This window comes from Acinonyx jubatus, chromosome F2 (genome assembly GCF_027475565.1).
Source record: "Acinonyx jubatus isolate Ajub_Pintada_27869175 chromosome F2, VMU_Ajub_asm_v1.0, whole genome shotgun sequence".
NCBI classification, from domain to species: domain Eukaryota; kingdom Metazoa; phylum Chordata; class Mammalia; order Carnivora; family Felidae; genus Acinonyx; species Acinonyx jubatus.
The window spans coordinates 1,108,847-1,129,688 of NC_069394.1; the positions used below are offsets into that span (position 1 = coordinate 1,108,847).

At 52.7% G+C, this 20,842-nt stretch overlaps 1 protein-coding gene across 2 annotated transcripts in view; it reads right to left on the reverse strand.

Moving 5' to 3' along the window:
• The window catches only part of GSDMD (gasdermin D), a 101,291-nt gene extending 87,970 nt beyond the window's left edge, over nucleotides 1-13,321 (reverse strand). Inside the window, exons 1-11 of one of the 2 annotated variants that reach the window (XM_053208324.1) lie at nucleotides 13,173-13,321; nucleotides 11,946-12,205; nucleotides 11,577-11,769; nucleotides 10,903-11,071; nucleotides 9,947-10,049; nucleotides 9,632-9,685; nucleotides 8,929-9,024; nucleotides 8,624-8,799; nucleotides 8,399-8,540; nucleotides 8,227-8,300; nucleotides 7,849-8,110 (exon numbers count right to left, since the gene is read on the reverse strand). In XM_053208324.1, the coding sequence (XP_053064299.1) occupies nucleotides 7,868-8,110; nucleotides 8,227-8,300; nucleotides 8,399-8,540; nucleotides 8,624-8,799; nucleotides 8,929-9,024; nucleotides 9,632-9,685; nucleotides 9,947-10,049; nucleotides 10,903-11,071; nucleotides 11,577-11,769; nucleotides 11,946-12,162 (1,467 nt within the window). In that variant the 5' untranslated portion in view covers nucleotides 12,163-12,205; nucleotides 13,173-13,321 and the 3' untranslated portion in view covers nucleotides 7,849-7,867. Of the gene's footprint in view, nucleotides 1-7,696; nucleotides 8,111-8,226; nucleotides 8,301-8,398; nucleotides 8,541-8,623; nucleotides 8,800-8,928; nucleotides 9,025-9,631; nucleotides 9,686-9,946; nucleotides 10,050-10,902; nucleotides 11,072-11,576; nucleotides 11,770-11,945; nucleotides 12,206-13,172 lie in introns of those variants that run through there. The other variant, XM_027063718.2, reaches the window with a different exon arrangement.
• Between the last annotated feature and the right edge of the window lie 7,521 nt (nucleotides 13,322-20,842).

Consider the following 20,842-nt stretch of genomic DNA (forward strand, 5'->3'; position numbering starts at 1 on the left):
GTGCTAACTCTTCTTAAATGTTTGGTAGAATTCCCCTGGAAAGCCATCTGGCCCTGGACTCTTGTTTTTTGGGAGATTTTTGATTACTGATTCAACTTCTTTACTGGTTATGGGTCTGTTCAAATTCTCTATTTCTTCCTGTTTCAGTTTTGGTGGTGTATATGTTTCTAGGAATTTGTCCATTTCTTCCAGATTGCCCATTTTACTGGCATATAATTGCTCATAATATTCTCTTATTATTGTTTTTATTTCTGCTGTGTTGGTTGTGATCTCTCCTCTTCCATTCTTGATTTTATTTCTTTGGGTCCTTTTTCTTTTTGATCAAACTGGCTAGGGGGGTTATCAATTTTGTTAATTCTTTCAAAGAACCAGCTCCTGGTTTTCATTGATCTGTTCTACTCTGTGTTTGTTTTCGATAGCATTGATTTCTGCTCTAATCTTTATTATTTCCTGTCTTCTGCTGGTTTTTGGTTTTATTTGCTGTTCTTTTTCCAGCTCTTTAAGATGTAAGGTTAGCTTGTGTATCTGAGACCTTTCTTTCTTCTTTAGGAAGGCCTGGACTGCTATGTACTTTCCTCTTATGAACGCCTTTGCTGGATCCCAGAGGTTTTGGGCTGTGGTGTTATCATGTTCATTGGCTTCCATGTACTTTTAAATTTCCTCTTTAACTTCCTGGCTAGTAGGATGTTCTTTAATCTCCAAGTATTTGTTGTCTTTCCAAATTTTTTCTTGTGGTTGATTTTGAGTTTCATAGCGTTGTGGTCTGAAAATATGCATGGTATGATCTCAGTCTTTTTGTAATTGTTGAGGGCTAATTTGTGTCCCAGTGTGTGATCTATTCTGGAGAATGCTCCATGTGCACTCAAGAAGAATGTATATTCCTCTGTTTTAGGATGAAATGTTCTGAATATATCTGTTAAGTCCATCCAGTTCAGGGTGTCATTCAAAGCCATTGTTTCCTTGTTGATTTTCTGTTTAGGTGATCTGTCCATTGTTGTAAGTGGGGCGTTCAAGTCCCCTACTATTATGGTATTATTATCAATGAGTTGCTTTATGTTTGTGATTAATTGATTTATATGTTTGGGTGCTTCTTGTTGGGGGCAAAAATTTTTAGATTTTTTTTCTTGGTGGATAGACCCCTTAATTATGATATAATGTTCTTCTTCGTCTCTTGTTACAGTCTTTATTTTAAAGTCTAGATTGTCTGATATAAGTATGGCTACTCTGGCTTTCTTTTGTAGACCATTAGCATGATAGATGGTTCTCTATCCCCTTACTTTCAATCTGAAGGTGTCTTTAGGTCTAAAGTGGGTCTCTTGTAAACAGCATATAGATGGATCTTGTTTTCTTATCCATTCTGTTACCCTATGTCTTTTGATTAGAGTGTTTAGTCCATTGACATTTAGAGTGCGAACTGAAAGATATGAATCTATTGCCATCGTGTTGCCTATAGAGTGGGAGTTTCTGGTGATTTTCTCTTGTACTTTCTAGTCTTTGTTACTTTTGGTCTTTTTGTTTTGTTTTGCTTTTTTTCTCCCCTCAGAGAGTCCCCCTTAAAATTTCTTGCAGGGCTAGTTTAGTGGTCATGAACTCCTTTAGTTTTTGTTTGAGAAATTCTTTTTTTTTTTTTAATTTTTTAATGTTTATATATTTTTGAGAGAGAGAGAGAGAGAGAGAGAGTGAGCGCGCAAGCAGGGGAGGGGCAGAGAGAGAGGGAGACACAGAATCTGAAGCAGGTTCCATGCTCTGAGCTGACAGCGCAGAGCCCGATGTGGGGCTCAAACTCACGAACCTCAAGATCATGACCTGAGTCGAAGATGGATGCTTAAGCGACTGAACCACCCAGGCATCCCTGTCTGGAAAACTCTTTATCTCTCTTTCTATTTCAAATTATGGCCTTGCTAGGTAAAGAATTCTTGGCTGAATATTTTTCCAATTCAGCACGTTGAATATATCCTGCCACCTCTTTCTGGCATGCCAAGTTCCTGTGGATAGGTCTGCTGTGAACCTGATCCATCTTCCATTAAGGTTGGGGACTTTTTTTTTCCCTTGCTGTGTTCATAATTCTTTCCTTGTCTGTTTATTTTGTGAATTTGACTCTGATGTACCTTGTTGATGGTCAGTTTTTGTTGAATCTAGAGGGAATTCTCTGTGCTTCCTGGATTTTAGTCTGTGTCTTTCCTCAGGTTAGGGACATTTTGTGCTATAGTTTGCTCACATAAACCTTCTGCCTCTTTTTCTCTCCCTTCATCTTCTGGGACTCCTATGATTTGGATGTTATTCCTTTTTAATGAGTCAGAGTTCTCTAATTCTTATATCGTGCCCGTTTGCCTTAGTTTCCCTCTTTTTTTCTGCTTCATTATTCTCCATAATTTTATCTTCTATATCACTGATTTGTTGCTCTGCTTTATCCATCCTTGCTGCTGTGGCATCCATTCAAGATTGTATCTCAGTTATAGCATTTTAAATTTTGTCCTGACTAGATTTTACTTCTCTTGCCTCCACAAAAAGGGATTCTATTCTTTTTTCAACCCCATTTAATATTCTTAATATCATGATTCCAAATTCCCGTTCAGACATCTTGCTTATATCTGTGTTGATTAAGTCCCTGACTGTAATTTCTTCCTCTTCTTTCTTTTGGGATCAATTTTTTTTGTCATTTTGGAGGAAGAAAAAGAATTAATAAAATAAATTAATTAAAAGCAACACAAAAAATCAAATAAAGGAAGCTAGATCCTAGGTGTGTTTTGGTCTGCTTGTTGAAAGAAGCTTGATAGAATAGAGAAAAAAAGGAAAGAAAAGAAAAGAAAAAAAAGAAAACGTTTAAAAATTTAAAAAATGTATACAATAAAATAGAATTAAATGAAATGAAGAAGGTAAAATAGAATAAAAATTTACAAAAAAAATACAGTAAAAAAGTTTTTAAAAATTTTACAAAAATGGAAAATAAAAATAATTTTTTTTCTCTTTCTGTATCCAAGATTAAGGAAAGAAAAGAAAAAAAACAAACAAAAAAATACCCCCCAAATAGATGAACCAAGAAATAGAATGAAATCCGAATGAAATTGCAGCCAGTTTCCCCTAGAAGTCGAACTATGAAGCACTTTATAGTCCGTACACTAAGCAGGGGAAGAGACTTGTTCTGGTCCTCTGGGGCCTGAGCTTTGTTGGCACAGTTGGATGGGCTTGGTGTAACAACTCGGTTCTCCACTAGGTGGCACTGCTTAGCTTACTGGGGTGGATCGGTGTGGCACGTGCCTGTGTGTGCACGTGTGCAGGAGAGGTGAAAATGGCTTCTCCAAGGTTCCCAGTCTCTAGCAACAGAGCTCTGTGCTCTATCCTACCGGCCATCAGGTACCCCTCCTTTGTCTCCGGCTTCCGTCCACTCCCCGCTTCTACGCTGTCCGCATCCAAGCCATTGTCCTGCTAGGCGGCACCTCCCTCCTGAATTTTATCTCAGATGGGGCTGTGTTTCCCAATCCCTCACTTCTGAAAACCCTGCAGCTTGGACCCGGTCCAACCCTCTCGTTGAACAATGGCCGGGTGCCAGCTTGCCCCAGAAACGTTCGTGCAGAGGTTCAGAGGTGATGGTAAACCACAACACACAGCAGGCACCAGGGTTCACCACACCCTGGTGTCTTTGTTCCAGTACCAGTAAAGGTGGCTGTTCTCTGGTCCACTGGGACCTTTGCCTGTGGGGAGGCCGTATGGCCTCTACCAAGTGCCCGCTCAGCAGGGGGAACCTCTTCTCCCTGTGTGGCCCAAGGACCCCAAGGACCTCAAGGACCTCGCTGCCCGCTCCTGGGGATTCGCCCTTCCCACCAGAGCACCCTCGGGTATTGAGCTGCAGAATTTCTGACTCTGCTGTCCCCTGTTTATGGAGTCCTAATGGTATTGAAACCCTCACCTTTCTCCCTTTCTTCTTCAGGCACTTGTGGGTGTTGCCACTCTTTCTCTTCCTCTCCAGCTACTTTTGGGGGGAGTGCTTTTCCTGTACTCTCCCCCGTTTTTCTGCCCTCTCTCCACAAATACAGCTCCCTACCCTCCAGGGCTTCTCTGTCCCCCAGTTCACCTCTCTGTGCCGCGTCCCTGCTGAGTTCTGTGGCTCAAGTTATACAGTGTTGTGTTAATCCTCAGATCAGTTTCCTAGGTGTGCAAAATGGTTTGGTGCTGACCCAGCTGCGTTTCAGGGACGAGAGAAGCAGAGAACTTCCATGCTGTTCTGCCATCTTGGCCCCTCTCTGCCTTAGCAAATTTTCAACTGCTATGAGATGAGGTTTTTTTGGAAGGGGATGCCAAAGAGAACGTACGTTACAGAAGAAGAGAACGCAGTGCCCGTCACAGGCCCGTGAAAGACCGTCGCACCCTCTCGTTTTGGGCTAATGCGAGCAGGGGTTTCAAAGTCAAGCCCCTGCTCGTTTGTCATTCTGAGAATCCATGAGCCTTTAGGAAATGCACGATGTAGAGGAGCCAGTTAAACGTTACGTGGAGGTCCATCAGCAAGGCTTGGGTCACTCGTATCTTGTTCGTTGAGTGGCTCAACGAGGCCTCCGGTCCTGCAGTGAAGAAATACCTTTTAGAGAATTTGCCGCTCAAATCCTTGCTGGTTATGGGTAATGCCCCTGCTGAGCCTCCAGGCTTTGAGGACGACTTCCTGGAGGAATTCGAGTTCATTAAGGGCAGGTTCCTTCCTCCCAACACCACTCCAGTCCTCCAGCCCATGGAGCAGCAGGTCATTTAGAACTTTAAAAGGCTTTACATCAAAGCACGATTTCAGTGATGCTTCGAGGTGACCGAAGGATAAACCTCACCCTCCAACTTTTGGAAAAATCATTTCCACACCATGAACTGCCCCAAGATCATTGATAAAGCCTGGGATGGGGCCACCAAGAGAACCTTCAATTCTGCTTGGAGAAAACTGTGGTCCGATTGCGTTCTTGGACGTGACTTAGAGGGGCTTGTTCATGAACAGCAGCCACCAGTTGTCGATGAAACTGTGTCCTTGGGGAAGACCAGGGGACTGGAGGTGAACAAGGACGACATTCAGGAGCTGGTGGAGGAGCATGGCCAGGAGCCGACCACCGACGAACTGATGGGTCTGCATTACGAGCAAGAGCTAGAGGTTATGGGGGAGATCTCGTCTGCAGAGGAGGAGAAAAAGGCCGAGGAATCCCTCGCTTCAAATGAGATTAGGGAGATGTGTAAAATGTGGGAAACAGTGAAACATTCTGTAGAAAAGCACCACGCGAACAAGGCTGCAGCAGTCCGAGCGATGAATCGGTTTAACGACAATGCAATGTCACATTTCCACCAAATCCTCAAAAGGAGGCAAAAGCAGGTGTCATTGGATAAAGTTGAATGAAGAGCAAAGGATTCCATTGAGCCAATAGATGGCAGTGATTCTTTTGGCGATGGTGAAAGTCGTCCTACACAATAACACTCCTCTCTCTTGTCTCCCTCACACCAGCCACGAAGGTTTTCAAAAGAAAGTAGGTTAATTTGTTTATTTTTCTTTATATTCCGTATTTTCTTTATTATTTTGTATTATATTACAGTATTATAATCATTTTTATAGGAATATTTTTGGGTGGAACGAATCATCTGAGTTTCCATGATTTCTTCGGGGGAAATTCGCTTTGATATACAAGTGCTTTGCTTTACAAGCGTGTTTCCGGAAGGAAATCTGCAGGCAAACCAAGGTTTGACAAAACAAGAAATGTATGGCGGATGCTCTGGACAGGTCAGGAGGCCCTCCTACCGTGAACGGTAGGAGAGAAGGAAAAGTTTGTCGGTGGGAGCATCCTGCCGGGCTGTGCTGGCCTCGGAGCTCCCAAGCTGGCCACCCGCGGGGAAGGACCGCAGCTCGCAGGATGGCGTGTGGGGCAGGGCCCGGTCTCCCACTTCGGTTTCCCCTCCGTGCAGCCGGTGTGTGCGGGGAGCGTCCTCAGAGCCCCTGGCTGGACCCAGGCCCTGGGCGGGGCTGCACGGAGCCTCATGCCCCCCTCGCCGGTCGCCCTGAGGGCGGAACGTGGGGTAGGTGTCCGGTGCCTGTTCCTCTCGCCAAGCACAGCGCGGCCGGACAGCGATGCCCTCCGGAAAGGAGGTCCCAGACTCAGATGAAGGCTCAGGCAGGCAGCCCCCTCTCCCGGGCCACCCCACCTCGGCTGTGCCTGGGCGTCTCCCACCTGGGGGCCCCACCCCCGCCCCAAGAGCAGGAGCACAGGCTGTCTCCCGAAGGACCAAGGACGCGTCCGCCTCTCGTGGTCGTGTGTCCGCCCCGCCCCCTACCGGGAAGCCCCCCTCCCACTACCTGCCCGCCAGGTGTGAGGTCGTGCCGAGTCCGCGTGGCCCGGAGGCCGGGCTGTGGCCGCCCCCGGGAGTGTGACCGTTCTCAGAGACTGCTCTGCTGGGCTGCCCCGCGGCAGCACCACAGCCCCGTGCGGCTGAGTGCTTCCGGCCCCGGGGTGTGCGGGGTGGCCGGGTCCCCCAGGTCTGTCCGCAGAGGGCCCGTCTGCTGCGACTTGCCAGCGTTGCTAGGCTCGGACCCGCTTCCCTTCCGTGCGAGGCCCTCCTGCCTCGGTGGCGGTGCTCAGACGCTCTCGGCGCGCTGCTGCTCCTGGAGCCTGGACCATCAATCGGACCCCGCAACTGGGGCTTGGTGGGACACCCACGGCCCGCCTCGGCCCCTGCCCAGGTGCACCTGAGACCCGGGCGGCTCCAGTTCCGCTGGCGCACTGCAGGTGGCCTTTCAAGTGCCCCCAGGGAGGGTTCTCTAAAGAGGAGCAAAGCCCTAGAGAAGACCATTGGGCCTGGGGACGGAAGCCTCTTACTGGGCTGTGTGGGAGGGCAGCCTCAGGTTGCTGCCCGGATCTGGGAAGTGTGGCGTGCAGTGTCCCTTCTGTTTTGATATTCATTTTACCGCCGGGCTTGGGTGCCAGATACTCTCTGCAGTTAATGCCCCAGCCTCAGCCAGACCTCCTGTCCCTTCTCATGAAGCCGCCTGTCAACGGTGGCCAGGGCAGAGGGCGTCAGAAGGCGTGTACCTTCCTCTGCCTTCCACCACGAGGGCGGTTGACTGCGTTCCCACCGAGGAGAGGCAGATTTCCCCAGAGATGGGGAGAGCTTCCTGGCCAGATCACGTACCCTCTCTCCCTGCACGAGGGGCCGCATCTGCCACGCGCATATCAGGGCCTGCGAGGGCCCGGAGGCCTGCCAAGGGCCCTGGATGAGCAGCTCGGGGGCTGCGGGCCCCTCTCCGGGGAGAGACTCTTCCCTTGGAGCAGACGTGTTCAGAGGAGGCCCGACCGAAGGCCCGTTTCTCTGGCTTCTCACGTGGGGCATTGCTTCCCCTGGAGCCTCCCTGCAGCCCCTGGCCGACTGCTTGCCAGCCACACCTACCCCCCACTGCGGCCCCCACTACCTCCTGGCAGCGGCGTCCTCAAGGTCCCTGAGGCAGATACAGACCCTCTTGGTAAAACCGCTCTGCCCTGTTCTTCGTTGGGCCAGCACAGCGGGGAGGGGCCAGGGCCCAGCCATGCGGTGCTCGCTCCGGAGCGGCCAGGGTCAAACACAGGGCGGGCTCCCCTCAGCCCCCTAGCGCACCAGCGGCGAGACCATGGGGCGGACGCCTGTGCTCAGTCCCCGCCGCTGCTCCCTACCCAGATCTGGGGCCCCTCAAAACCTCAGTGATCCCATCTTTCCTTTACACATCACATTTATTGACTTTCCCCAACTCCTGGCCCCACGCTGAACCGGCCACGTGGCCGGTCGGGCTCTCGCCTTCCCGGGACTGGCCGCCAGCTGGGCAGGAGCCCCGCCCCGCCCGGAGGGCTGCCCGGGCGCCCCGGCGGGAGAGCCAGGCTCGGCCCTAAGCGCTGTCCTGGCTCAGATGCGGCAGCAGCACCAGGCAGGCGTAGAGGGCGCTCGTGCGGCCCTGCGCGTCCGGCTGCCAGTGCACCTGGGGGACGTCCACCCGCAGCTCCAGACCACACTCCTCCAGCAGGACCCAGGCAGGTGCCTTTGAGTCCCAGCTGCTCCCCAGGAGCTCCTGCGGCAGGGACACAGCCCTGTGCTCCTTCCAGGGGGAGCTCTGCTCCAGGACGCTCTGCACCTGCAGGACAGTGTGGGAGGTCGTCGCTGCCCACTCTACTCCCAGCATCCGGCACGTGGCCCCCCCCCCCGCCCCCGGCAGGCCCAGCCCTGCCCTGGCCACCCACGCTCTCTCACCAGCCTGGACTGCCCGGACAGGTCCCCTGTCTCCAGCGCCTCTGCGAGCAGTACACGCTGGGTTTCGTTCAGCTCTGGGGAGAGACTTCAGGTAAGAGGGGGTTCCAGAAAGCCAGCTGGAGAAGCCCATCTCCCTGCCCCCCTACCTGCCCCCCCCCCAGGAGCCTCTCACCGGTCAGTGCTTGTACGAGGTAGAGGATGGGGCGGGCGAGTTCTTCCTCTACCTTTCCAGAGGACTGCACCAGGCACTCCAGGATGGCACCCCCCGGGGCATCGGGGGACGCCACCCACCCACAGCACAGGCCCTGTTCCAGCTGGGGACATATGGTGGGGCGGGTGAGCCCGACGGGCAGGGCGCAGGTCCCACCCACCCTGCCCACTCCAGCAGGCTGCTCACCTCCTCCTGGAGGCTCTCCAAGGCTGGCTCTTCCCGCAACACCTTCATCAGGCCTGCCAGGATCTGCCCGCACAGTTCCCCGGACAAGCCCTTCAGGCCGTCGGCGTGGACACTAACCTCTACCTTCAGGCCCTGAAAGTCTTCAGTGACTGGCATCTGGTCCTCAATGTCCCCATCTGTGTGGAGAGGGCTGGAATTGCCCGGGCGCCCGCAGGACCCTGGAGAGCCCTGGTCAGGAAGGGCAGACTCCCAGGGGGCAAAGGGGAGCCCACCAAGGGTCTGAGGGTCGTCAAGAAGGTACTGACCCGACACCATGTCCACGGGTGTAGATGGGAACCTCATCTTGAAGTAGCTGAGAGGTATCTGTGACAGGAGACCTGTGCTGCTTGTAGGCTTGTGGCCTGGGTGGAGCAGGGTGGGTCAGTGCAGGGTACAGGTCCCCGAGCCAGACAGGGCTGAAGCCTTCCCCAGACCCCGTCGTCCCTCACCGCCGCCCCAGCACTGGCCGCCCAGGGCAGGGAGTGAGGGTGTGCCAGGCCGAGGCTGGTGTGGTGTTGCTTTACGGCCCGTGAGTGTGTGTGCACGTGTACGTGTGTGAGTGCACATGTGAGCGTGCCCGTGCACGTGCGAGAGCATTGTGTGAACGTGCACATGTGCGTGCACACGTGTATAGGTGCATCTGTACGTGTGCAACCGTGCGTGTGTGTGTGAGTGCACTGTGTGTACATGTGTGTGTGCGTGTGCATGTGTGACAGTCCGTGTGCACGTGTGTGCGTGTGAATGTGCGTTGTACGCGTGAGTGTATGTACGTATGTGCACATGCGCGTGTGTATATGCGTGCGCACAAGCACATGTGAGCGGGTGGGTGTGTGCACGTGAGTGTGTGTGGGTGCATGTGCATGTGCCCGCGCGCCCAGTCCTCGGGAGCCCCCGGCTGAGCCATGCTGTGCGGAAGGCCTCAGCCGCTGGTGGGCTGCCCGCGTGGGTGGGGGGATCCCCGGTCCTCACCTGTCTGGGGCAGCCTGAAGGTCCTCGCGTCCTTGTGCCGGAGGTGGTGGATCTCTGGCCGCCAGTGGGAGTGGAGCGGGGGGGGGGGGGGGGCAGGTCAGCCAGTGACCCCAGCCTCTCCGTCACCCACCGGGGCCACCCTGCACAGTTGTCCCCGTGTGCCCCAACCCCTCACATGCCAGGGCATGGGATCCTCAGCCACCGCAGCCAGGAAGCTGTGCAGCCAGACCCCAGCCAGCCGGCGGCTCTTCCTGTGCCTCCCTGCCTCTCTGCCACGGAGCCCAGGCCCCCCAAGTCACCCCAGTCCCCACTCACCCCAGTCAGGGCCAATAACCAGCAGGGCCGTCTGGAATGCAAGGACGCTGCCTGAGGGGATGGTGACTGTCTTCTTCCGGTTCAGGTGGCCCTGGCCCTTGCCCTGAGGGATGGGCATGGGCTCAGGAGTGAGCTCTGGGTTGTGGGGTTGGGTGGGCTGTGTGCGGGTGCTGGGGGTCTGCCTGGGGGTGCTGGGTTTGACCAGCAAACTCTGGGGTGGCCGAGGACACATCACTCCAGACTCCTGAGTCAGAGAAAGGAGAGGGCAGGGGGCCAAGGGCTCTGGCGGAGATGGCCCCAAGCAAAGCTCTTCTCCAGTTTTTTTTTTTTTTAATTTATTTTGTTTTACGTTTATTTTTTTTGAAAGGCAGAGAGAGACAGGGCCCAAGTAGGGGAGGGGCAGAGAGTGAGGGAGACACAGCATCCGAAGCAGGCTCCAGGCTCCGAGCTGTCAGCCCAGAGCCCGACGCGGGGCTCGAACTCAGAAACTGCGAGATCGTGACCTGAGCCAAAGTCGGACGCTCAACCGGTTGAGCCACCCAGGCGCCCCTCTTCTCCAGTTTTTATTGAGAGTCTTATCAGTACAACTCAAGGGTGCAGGGGAAAGGAACGTGTGCTTTCGGAAGCAGGAAGAAAGCACGCTCATTAACTCTCGGGGGATCGGTCCGATCAGGGTAGTGACGTGCGGGCGGCGGGGGGTGGGGGGCGACGTGACGGGGGCAGTGTATACGTCACGGGAAGGGGGTGGTTCTTCTACCTCAGATTAAGCGTTTACAGAGCGGGGAACACGATCCACGGGCAAGGTGTGGACGTTTCAAAGGAGACCGGCTCTTCTTGGTCCGCTTTGCTGCTTCTCAACCGCCACCAACGTTCCCTTCTTAGATCCCAGCCGGCCAGGCTCGGCCGCTCCCTCCTGCCTCCCCGACCCCTGCCCGCCCACGGCCCACGCCACGCACCTGCAGGCGTAGGGCTCCGGGCAGGGCGAATTGGCCACAGCCCTCCTGCTTCTGGGCCCGGGTGACCTCCACCTCCTCCTGCGTCTGCAGCACCTCCGTCACCACGAACACGTCGTTCCCGCAGCTCCGCAGCTGCTGCAGGATCTTGTGCTCCGGCTGCCGCAGGCGCCTACGGCGGGGGGCAGGTCTGGAAGCTCCGGGGGCGCGTCCTGCCCTCTCCGGCCCCGGCCCCGGCCATGGGTCGAGCCTCCCTCCAGGGACCTCAGCCTTCGTGCCGGTGGGGGGCTGACACGGCCCCGGGAGTGTGGGGGCTCTGCGGGGCCCGGGCACAGGACCCCCGTCGCTCCTTCCCCGGGGGCTCCCAACAGGGTTTGGGGGCGGGGCCAGATCCAGGGGTGATAAGTGGACACTCACAGATGCCTGGAGGTGCCCCCCCCTTGTCGGCTCCACCCCAGTGGCCTGGGCTCTGCCTGACCACCCTGGCCCTCAGGAGGCGGTCCCCCCCCACCTCTGCAGGCTCGGCAGCCCCCTGGGGACTCCCCCACCCCGACTGTGCTGACCCCTTGGCCTGGCACCGACACCCTGTGACTCCTGATGCCCCAAGGCTGTGACCCAGCGGTTGCTTAAGGTTGGAGCCTCCCCGGCAACCACCCCCCACCCCGCCACCGGCTGACCTTTCTTTTTTCATGGCCCCCCAGGTGTTGAGGGGCACTTTCAGCATGCACACGTTCACGGAGGTGCTGGCTGTGGCCGACACCGCTGCCCCGCTCACAAACTTGCCCTGTCCCAGCGCTTTCACCTCCACGTTGCCCTCCACCATCCCGTCCACGAGGTCTTCGATGTGGAAAGAGGCGACGCGTTCCACAGCTAGAGCCAGACCAGAGCTGAGGCTCCATCCTTCCAGCTGCCCCCCCCCCGCCCCCGGGGCAGAGGTGGTGCTTTGTCTTTTGAAAGCACACAGCCCAGACGCCCAGAGCAGGCAGCAGGCCAGCCTGTTCGCTCCCCTCCCACCCGAGGCCCCGACTCAGTGCCCAGCAGGGTACCTGGTTCTGGGGCATCAGGCTCCAGAATGTCCCTGATGGACAGGTTGAGACACTTGTAGCGGGGTTTCCAGAACCATGAGCTGGAGAGCTTCCTGCCCAGCAGGCAGTAGGGCTGGAAGCTGATGGAGCTCCGCAGGCTGTCCACGGGGATAAGGTCTCCTTTGGGGTCCAGCTCCCGGACCACGCTCTTGACCACCCTTTCGAAGGTGGACGTCATGCTCCCGAGGGGTACAGATGGCTCAGGCGTTCTGCGATCAGGGCTGGAAGAATGGGAGGGGGCCCGGGGCCAAGTGGGTACTTGGATGCCTCCTACGACAGGGAGCTCTTTTCCTCCACAGGCCAGTCCTGGGATGCTCCAACAGGCAGAAAGCTCCCGCCGCTGATCATTACTCAGCACTGTCTACCCTGGCATCCACTCGAACCATCTCTCCATGGGGTGGGTGAGTGCCCCTAGGCTGGGACGGCATTCGCAGCCCTCAGTGGGACTCAGGCCATTCACACCATCTGTACCACGGCCAGAGTGCCCGCAGGATGCCCAAGAAAGCCCAGGGACTCTCAGTGCTTGGGGAAGGGTGGGGCAGGGCCGCCCTTGGCTACCCACAGAGGCCTCCGTCGTGTTGTCAGCCCAACAGCGCTTAGAGCCACTCTTGAAAAGCAGCCACCGAGGGAGGGCAGGGCAGGGGCCTCAGGGTGAACCCCAGGCCGGTCCTCTCTCTGCTGCAGCAGCTGTCTCCCTGGCTGAGGTGTTCAGGGGGCAGAGGAAGAAACAGGAGGCACCAAGTTCCTGGGCACTTGGCACAGGGGCCACAGCGAGGCCCAGTCAGAGCATCCCCAGCTTCCAGGTGAACTCTCTAGGGCTTCTTCTGTGCCCAGAGTCTAAGGCTGAGGCTTCAGGGGTCAGAGGCCAAAGCAGGCCTGACCCGGCACCCAGGAGCCCTGGGTCCCAGACAGCGGAGCTCCCTTCGGTAGGAACCTCTGAGCCTCAGTGCCCGTCTGAATCGGGAGCAGACCAAAGGGTGACCGGAGACCCAGATGGGCTGGTGAGGGCACTGCCTTCCCAGAGGCCTCGGGCTTCCCCAAACTGGTCTGGGATCATGGGGAGTCCTGGAGGGTGCTGGGACCAGGTGGCCTCCCGAAAGGGCCGACGTCCTCCGCCCCTGGTGTGAGCCACCCCCACGCCCCCGCCCAGCCAGCAAGGAACGGCACTGGGTGTGGGGCACAGCTCACCGTGACCGTCACCCCAGGCTCCGGGCCCACGACGTGAAGCAAGGCCTCCCTGCAGACCAGGGCTGTGCCGGGAAGCTTCTGAGCAAGTGCACAGACCCAAAAGTGAAACTGTGGCCTAGGGAGGCTGGCCGATGCTCCCGGAAATGCCCCAGGCGGCACACACCCCTTGGGGCCCCTCTGCCCGCCCAGAGTGGAGCAAGCCAGGGGCCATGTGGCAGCCCACGGGCTCCGCCTCCAGCCGGCAACACCTCTCGTGGTTTCTTTCTTACGACTCGGGCGATGGCAAAGGCTCCATTAGACATTTCTCTAAGGAAAATGTACAAACGGGCAGCAAGCACTGAAAAGCTGCTCAGGTCATCGGCCACCAGAGGCCCGCGCATCAGACCACACCTGTCGCGACCGGCGCAACAAACACCGAGGTCAAAGTCCTGAGGGTAGGAGAATGCAAGAAAAAAGAGAGAGAAGGAAGTTTGGGAACAGGAGGGTTCCCTGGGCTGATGGCCCAAGTGACGGCTTTATTGTTGCTGTACGCGATCTTTTATATCCAGACTCTTATGGGTCAGGCCATTCTAAGAATAAACAGGTTTCGCATGATCGCTGCCAACCAAAACATTTAGTTCTGTGTTTCTTGTGAGTGTTCTAGACGGGTCACAACAAGACCTTGTTGATAAGATTGCTAGCAAAACACAGTTCCCATGTTTGTTTCTATCTGACTCGGGGTAGAAAAAGGGAGGTAGCATTACTGCCAACACCTGCAGAACACGGGCTTCAGGAATTAACTTTCTCAGCCTTGACAAGGCTTTCGTATGCCCTTGAAAGTGGGGGAATGGGAGCGGGAACCACCGGGTTGGCTAAGTCAACAGGGAACCGTTGCTCGACCCGGTCTCAGCCTGGCGCCGGGGCCCGGCCTCCCACACGTCCCCCTATTGTTTGTAATTGCAACATGTGCATCCTGGCCTGGTATGTGGTAAAGGCAGTAAGACCCCATCTCCAGAAACAACACAGCAAGACAAGTATAACAGATATTAAGGAAACAATTCCAATAAAGATCCAAAAGGAATGCCGAAGAACATTAAATGGATTAAACCCATTAAGTTGGTGCAGTATGGTTTCAGCGAGATCTCCAGGGTCAGGGAAACTGAGTGAGCTACTTGCAACAGCATTTATCTCTTCTTGTAGCTGTAAGAGGTCTAAGCTAGTGTTCGCATCATGCCAAACCCCTTGTAAACGGCGACGCACTTGTCCCCATGTCACATTGGTATACTCTAAAGGGGTAACACAGATGTGCTTATAGGCATCATGACAAATTAAAGAAAGTCTGGTACGCAAAACAGCAAACTGATCACCAAGATACATTAATGCTTCTTGTAGTGCCTCTAACTGGGCTTCCAATTCACGGTCTATTCGTTCTTGAGTGGCAAACACCTTGGATACGTTATGAGCGAACTCATTTACATGGGATGCCATTTGGGCACTTTCATGTAAGGATATTACAGATACAGTTGCAGAGGCAATTACAGTCACTGTCGCTATGAGTCCAGCAATCAAGAGGCCAAGAAACCGTCTGGTCCTGCGCAGCCATTTACTGATTTCTAAGGCCGATTGCGTCCCATAATTAGGATACCAAGGTCCTGTAACTTCTACTGGCAACATCCGATAGGGAGGTGGTAAGACCAGATAAACCTTCATTCCACTTCTAGAGAGCCCATCTACTGGTAGACAATTGGTCAAGACACAAGCAGGGCACGTCAGCCGGTATAACTGACGACCATCTTCTTTCACCGGAGTAATGGTCCCGTCTCCAACAATCAGATAGTAGGGTGGAGGAACACAGGCACGCAATTGCAGAACTGGAGAAACATACTATTCTGGAAAACTAAAGCTGTCATTAGTATATATTTTATCAAAGGTAGCATATAACTTCCAAAGATCAGAATGAATTCTTCCTTCAGGGGATTGCAAAATGGTTTGTGGGATGATCTTGTGGTGTACCTGTACCTCGCTAGGAGGTGGACCCACGACCCTGGGATCAAGAGTCCCATGCCCTACCGACTGAGCTAGCCGGGCCTTTCGGGAATAATCTGTAATGGTATAGTTTATGTCTTTAGGAGTCATCCTCAGTGAAGAGGATTGGGCACCTTTACCCCAAGGTGAGTCCCCGGGAAGGCCTTGACCGGCTGAGGGACACACAGGAAGATTCCGAGGGGGATCACGCGGCCCAAAAACGTCCATTCTCCTAATTCCCTCTTTTGCCAATAAGCAGCAACAGAGCGGGGTACCCGTTCAGAAGGACGCTTGTCATTTTGCCACATAGTATCAGTAATAGACCGCCCTACTGGTTTCGTACCCAAACACCCATGAGCAAGTTTGTACGGCGTAGACTCCCTTTGCAGGCAGATGGGTGTTCCTGCAGAGAGTGCCGTCCAATTTATAGAGGCCGACACAGTGGGCAAAAACCCTGCCTCTTCCCCTCCCATAAAGGTGAGACTGGTGTATCCTTTGGGCGTGGGGTCTCTCCATGGTACAGGTTGTGCCGTAGGAGGACCTGCCACGTCTGCCCAACAGAGGGCAGACTCCCCGGCTGTAGTGAGAAGGCACAGGCATGCCGAGAAGACATGTGTGGCCGCTACCTCTTTACCTGAGGCCATCACTACATCAGTGGCCTGGGTCAGCAGGTTCTTTATCTGTCCCCAGGTGGGCGTACCCGCCTTATGACTCCGCCGTTGTCGCTTCTGGGGGGGCTCCGTCGCTGTCAATTTGGCCATTTTTCGGCGCAACCGTAATGTCTCTGGGGAGCCGAAGCGGGACCCAGCGTGGCACTTCCTCATCCCGTGGAAAAACACAAGCATACCCTCGCCCTTTGCGAAGGACTGGGTCTGGGCCTCGCCAAATGCCTTCCGGCAAATCTTTCCATCTTGCCATCAAGAGAGGTTCTTGACTCCTTCCCCAGCGACGCTCTGCGGCAGCCCTCCCTGCTTCATTGACATTAAAAAAATCTAAAACATACAACACGAGAGTGAGATGTACATGTGGGGAGTACTTTATCTTTCCCTTTAATATCTCCCCCTCTTTAAGTTTTTGCAGATATTGTTTTAGAGTCAGATGAGCTCGCTCAACAATAGCCTGTCCTGTGGAATTATAAGCAATGCCAGTTGTATGCTCAATTCGGAGTCGGCGGCAAAATTCCGTAAAAGATTTAGAAGTATAAGCATTACCATTGTCAGTTTTTATTTTACGAGGTTTGCCCATTGCTGCAAAGGCAGAAAATAGGTGATTTTGAACATCAACAAATGCTTCTCCTGAGGGGGCTGAAGCATGTATATAGCCTGAGCAAGTATCTACAGACACATGTATATATTGCAATTTCCCAAAAGGTAAATATTGGGTGACGTCCATTTGCCACAAGTCATTGGGCCGAAGACCTCGGAGATTAATGGCATAGACCGGCTGTGGGAAGAATTGCGGACAGATGCCGCATTGTCTAACAATTTGGCCGCTTCACGAGATATTTTGAATTCTCGTCGAAGGGCTGCCGCATTCTGATGAAAATTATCACGACTCCTTTTGGCTGTTTCCAAAGGAGTGGTAATGGGCAGAACTTGCAATAAATGGGTTGCTGCATCGGCTATCCGATTCCCAGCAACTAGGGGACCGGGCAGATCGGTGTGAGCTCGAATGTGGGAAATATAAATTGGACTGTGCCGTAAATTAAGAAGTTTTTGTATAGCATGAAATAGATGATAAAGCTCCTCATCTGCCGTCAGTACAAAGGCAGTGGGAAGCTGCAACACGGCTTTGACAAGGTATTGACTGTCAGAATAGACCTTTATAGATTCTGGGTAAGTTCTTAGGGCTACCTGAATGGCATAAAGCTCGGCCCTTTGGACAGATTTAGTCGTATCATTTAAAGTGATCAAATTTTTATGTTGGGAAGTGACATAATACACTGCAATTTCACCCTCTTTACTAGCATCCACAAAAATGGAAGCAGCACGTTCAATCGGCTGACAGACAATAGGATTATAGGGCAAAATATCTATAAGACTGAAACCTTGTATTAAAGAATCAGAAGGTAAATGAAATTTAATTTGACCTGTAAAATTAGCCAAGGCAAATTGCCATTCGACGGACTGGGCAAAAGCAGCGTCCACCAGCTTCTGTGTCAGAAAGGCACAGGCAATAAATTCTGGATCGTGTCCAAAGAGCTGAACAGCTCGGGATCTTCCTCTAATGATGAGAAGACAAACCATAGATAGCAAAGGATTAATGACATGCCGAGAGTGTAAGGCTAAATGTAGCCATTCAAGTGGGCCATGAGATTGCCACAGAATTGCAAAGGGGATGACCTAAGGTTTTAATATGATTAGATACAAAGGCTGAGAAGGGTCAACTCTAGCGACTTGGGCCTGCTGAATGCCCTGTTCTATATGTCTTATAGCTTCTTTCGCTTCTTGAGTGAGACTTTGCAGGGATGCTGGAGAACTATCTCCTTTTAGAATATTAAACGAAGGCAGTGATTGTTCTGCGGTGACCCCTGGTGTGTTTCTAATCCAGTTTACATCTCCTAATAATTTCTGAAAATCATTTAGAGTAGTCAAATGTCCGGTTCTAACTGATACTTTCTGAGGTCGGACAGTTGATTTGGAGATGAGATACCCTAGGCATTCAAAAGGTGCTTCCCTTTGAACTTTCTCAGGGGCAACAATCAAATTATATGCTTTAAGGCATCTTTGAAGAGAAATAAAAGCCTCCTGTAATAATTCCTCAGTTTCAGCAGCCAAAAGTAAGTCATCCGTATAATGGATACAATATACGTGGGGAAAACTCTGTCTAAAAGGGGCAATTGCCCTGGCCACAAACTCTTGACATAAAGTCAGACTGTTGGCCATGCCTTGCGGTAAGACCTGCCACTGATACCGCTTAGCAGGCTCCTGTAAGTTAGTGGACGGCAGGGAGAATGCAAAATGTTCTCCGTCGCCAGGGGCCAACGGAATGGTAAAAAAACAATCTTCTCAGTCCCAAACTAGTAATTGATATTGTAAAGGAATGGCCGATGGGGAAGGGAGGCCGGGTTGCAAAGCCCCCATGGGCTTCATGACAGCATGAATTGCTCTCAAACCTTGCAGCAACCTCCATTTATTTGACTTTTTTCTAATCACAAAGATTGGGGTGTTCCAGGGACTGGTGGAGGGAACTAAATGACCTCATTGCAGTTGTTCCTCTATGAGGTGAGCAGCAGCCTCCCTCTTAACAGTAGGTAAGGGCCATTGGTCAACCCACACTGGAGTGGAAGTCATCCACTGGAGAGGCATAGCGTGGGGAGTTTCCAATGGCCCTAGGAAAAACCCAATCCAAAATGGTCTCTTTTGGGCTCGGGGACATACGGCTCAGGATTCCCTTGTAACTCCTTCCCTAAGCCTTTCCCCTCAATATAGCCCATTTCCTTCATAAGGTGCATAGCAAGATTAGTCTGTTTTTGAATCGGGACTGCCTTAGTCTCCAGAGTCAAATTCATTGCAGTTCATATGTCCCTGCCCCAGAGATTAAGACCTATATTCAAAACAAAAGGCTGAAAAGTTCCAGTCATACCATCAGGCAGTCTCCAATGTAAATAATCAGAGCTTTGCAACGGAGCAGAGGCATAACCAACACCTTTAATTGGAATATTAGTCACTTGAGTAGGCCATGTGACAGGCCAATTTTTTTGAGCAATAACTGAGACATCTGCACCTGTATCCACTAGTCCCTCAAAAGGGACTCCTTGGATATGCAATGTAAGCATGGGCTTTTCTACAGAGATCATTTTAGCCCAATAAAGATCTGTGGAGCCGAACCCTTGATTTCCCCGGTAAGGTTTAACAGCCTTATTATTGGAGGATATCCGGGGTATCAAGATCAGTTGTGCTATGGGAGTCTTGGGCTCAAGCACCAAAGTTCCCATAGTTAAGCTGGCCAAAATTTTTATTTCTCCAGTGTAATCTTCATCAATAACTCCAGGATAGATCACCAATCCCTTAAGAGTCCAGCTGGACCTTCCCAATAATAACCCCCGAGTATTCCTGGGTAGAGGCCCCCATATCCCTGTGGGGATGGCTTTAGGGGGCTGTCCTCCTTCTAGGTAAATGGACTGAGCTGGGGCAAGATCTAGTCCCGCACTGGCAGGGGTACCGCGGTGTAGTTGGCTAATACCTGGGAGGTCTCCAGTGTTGGACACAATGGGTGGGAAGGTGCCTGTGGGAACATTGCCGCAATTGTTTGAGGGGCCTGCGGCTGGCCCCGCTTCCAGTTTCCCTGAAGAGGTTTGCCATTACGATCAGTTTTAGAGCGGCATTCATTGACCCAGTGATACCCCCGTCTACATCTGGGACAAATAATTGCCGGCTTATTATTAATGTGAGGGCCACTTGGCAACCGGGGGTGGTTGGAATTATTTCTTTACTACGACATTGGGCCTTCATATGGCCCTTTTGGCCACATTTGAAACACACTATTCCACCCGACTTCCTTAGATTAGTTCTTACGTTTTTACCCTGAAGCTGGGCATGCACCTGTAAGGGGTCCATTCCCTTTAAGGCGGCTGCCAAGGTAATGCCCTGAATATAAGAGGGTCCAATCTCAGCACATAGCCTGATATAATCCTCCAAGGTACCCTGATTTTTCCAAGGACGAATGGCTGCCTGACATGCAGAATTAGCATTTTCATAAGCCAGTTGTTTTACAATAATGGTACCTGCCTCCCCATCAGTAACGATACGACTGACTGCAGTCAAGAGGCGCCCAACGAAATCCTGGTACTTCTCGTCTGGCCCTTGCCTAATTTTAGACAATTCCTCAGTTCTGCCCCCTGTGGAGGGGAGTTTTTTCCAAGCTGCAATGGCACAAGTATTAATTTGATTATACGCAGTTTCAGGATAATTCAGCTGGAGGCCCACATCATAATATTGTCCTGTACCTGTGAGCATGTTGAAATCCACTGGTATGTTAGTTCTTTTATTATACATAGCCTGTTTTTCAGCATCCTCTGCAAATTCTGCTTTCCACAAGAGGCTATCTCCCACACTCAAACAAGCCTGAGCAATGACTTTCCAATCTCCTGGGCACAACGCCTCCCTGCTCAAATCATCAAGCATAGACAGGGTAAAGGGAGCTGTCGGACCATACTGGGCTGCAGAGGATTTCAAATCTTTCAGCAATTTAAAACTCAGGGCGGAGTACACTCTCTGTCCCCCCTGCTGAATAACAGGGTCAGCGTGAAAAGCAGAGGTGTCTTCCCCTGTTGCTTGATACAGAGTCCGCTGCAAAGGAGTAGCTCCCATAACGGGGTAAGATTCAGGGGACTGTTGATTCTGAGTAATAGGGACAGCCAGCCGAGCTAAGCCTCTATCTGGTGCCTGAAAAGAAGGTCGTTTTAAAGGTACCTTCTGGACCAGAGGGGCCAAGAAGGCAGGCTTCCTCTGGTCTTCCAAATACGGCCCATCATCCCCCTGATCCCCAAAAGGAGAGTCATCATTATTTTCTGGATCTTGCACAGATAACTGTTCTAGGAGGGGGAGAGGAGGTGAAGGTGAAGGCACCCGTGACTGTCCCGAAAGGGCATTGAAAGTAGTTTCTGGAGGGACAGGGGCATCTGAAGTCACTAAGGGTTGGGCTGCTTCCGAGCTAAGAGAAAC